This window comes from Panthera uncia, chromosome D2, assembly GCF_023721935.1.
Source record: "Panthera uncia isolate 11264 chromosome D2, Puncia_PCG_1.0, whole genome shotgun sequence".
NCBI classification, from domain to species: domain Eukaryota; kingdom Metazoa; phylum Chordata; class Mammalia; order Carnivora; family Felidae; genus Panthera; species Panthera uncia.
Genome location: NC_064818.1, coordinates 67,746,346 through 67,747,927, shown reverse-complemented (window position 1 = coordinate 67,747,927; position 1,582 = coordinate 67,746,346). Strand labels below are relative to the sequence as shown.

At 57.2% G+C, this 1,582-nt stretch overlaps 1 protein-coding gene across 15 annotated transcripts in view; it reads right to left on the bottom strand.

The window, feature by feature from the left end:
* TCF7L2 (transcription factor 7 like 2) overlaps window positions 1-1,121 on the bottom strand; it is a 176,059-nt gene extending 174,938 nt beyond the window's left edge. For 6 of the 15 annotated variants that reach the window (XM_049645774.1, XM_049645773.1, XM_049645775.1 and 3 more), the window contains exons 1-2: window positions 379-1,120; window positions 46-112 (exon numbers count right to left, since the gene is read on the bottom strand). In XM_049645774.1, coding sequence (XP_049501731.1) covers window positions 46-112; window positions 379-567 — 256 coding nt within the window. In that variant the 5' untranslated portion in view covers window positions 568-1,120. Of the gene's footprint in view, window positions 1-45; window positions 113-378 lie in introns of all 15 variants that reach the window. The other 9 variants (XM_049645781.1, XM_049645782.1, XM_049645784.1 and 6 more) reach the window with 3 other exon arrangements.
* Between the last annotated feature and the right edge of the window lie 461 nt (window positions 1,122-1,582).

Here is a 1,582-nt window from a genome sequence, read left to right as displayed (position 1 = left end):
GGGGGGCGGCTCCGGGCGGCTGCGGGGCGCGCGGGGCGTACTCACCTTCTTCCAAACTTTCCCGGGATTTATCTCGGAAACTTTCGGAGCGAGGCGGAGGCCGTCTTTCCGCCTTCCCGGAGGGGTGGAGGTGGGGAGGGCGAGGGGCAAACGCCACGCAGAGGGGGGGAGAAGGGGGAGAAAAAAGATCAGCAGGGTGGGGGGGTTGGGGGGGGGAGAGAAAACAGGGTTACAAGTTTCTGCAATGGTGGCACCGCGCGCACACGCCGCCCGCCCGGCCCCGCGGCGCCCCCGGCCCCGATTCCTTCCCTCTCGGCACCGTTTGCCAAGCCCAGGAAATAGACTCAAGACCCCACCAGCCCGAGGGGCTTTTCCTACCTCGGAATCGGAGGAGCTGTTTTGATTCGTTTCTGATTCATTGACTAGAGACGATTTGACATCAGCTAAATCCCTCTCTGCCGAGGAGTTTTCGGAGCTCTTCTCCTCCTGCTCGCCCTCGTCTTTGAAGGAAATCAGTTCGTCGTTGGCGCCTAGGTCATCTCCTCCACCGCCGTTCAGCTGCGGCATTTTTTTCACCCACCAGCAGCAATTTTGGAAGGAAAATGAAGGAGGAAGAAAAGCAAAAAAAAAAAAAAAAAAATCCCCCAAAAAATTTTTGCCCCCCCCCAAAAAAAATATTGCAAGAAAAAGACGAGTCCAAGGTGAACTTTTTTTTCTGCTTTGGGGTCTTTTTCTCCTGGGGAGGGGAAAGAGGGAGAAGGGGAGGGGAAAGGGGGGGAGATCTTCTGCACGCGTGAGTTTGGGTTTCTTTTTTCTCTCGTTCCCAAGGATCCGATCAATGTGCAAAAAAATAATAAATAAAAAAGGGGGGTAAAAAAAAAACACACCAACAACAACAAGAAGTCAGATATAAAGAGCAAAGGGGGGGGGAAGCCGAAGATACAGGAGGAGCTCGTGCCGCTCGGATTTGAGTGAGTTGAAGTTAGACTGAGAGCTTTTCAGTTCAAAGGCGGCGCTGATTGACAGATAGAAAAAGGGGGATCGAAATCCGGAGGAACGGAGTAGTCTGGGAGCGGAGATTATTGACAGGGCGAGAGGAACACACTCGCTTAATGAGATGCCGGGGGGCGGGGCCGGCCCGGTGACGTGTGCATAAATAAACAGCCGGGGTGGGCGGGGCGGGGGCGGCTAACAATGATCCTTTCGGGCGCCGGGAGAGGGAGGAGGGAGAGGAGGAGGAGGAGAGGGGCGGAGGAGGAGAGGGGAGGGAGTTGGAGGGAGGAGTGTGCAGGGGGAGAGGCCTGCGCTGAGTGGGTGCGAGCCCGCGAGTCTGGGCGAGGGTACTGGGACTCGCTCCGGGAGGGGGGCGGCTTCGGAAGGACAATGCGGAGTGGGAGAGGGGGGGAAGGGGGTGGCGACCGAGTCAGGAATCCGAGCCGCGGAAGGCGGAAGGAAAGCCCACTTGGGGGGCGGGGATGGGGAGAGGCCCAGAAAAAGTGTACTTTGGAAATATTAGAAATAAGTCTTAAGTAAGGGGAAAAGGAGGAGAGTACCGTGGAGAAGGGAGGGCGGGGGGAGGGGG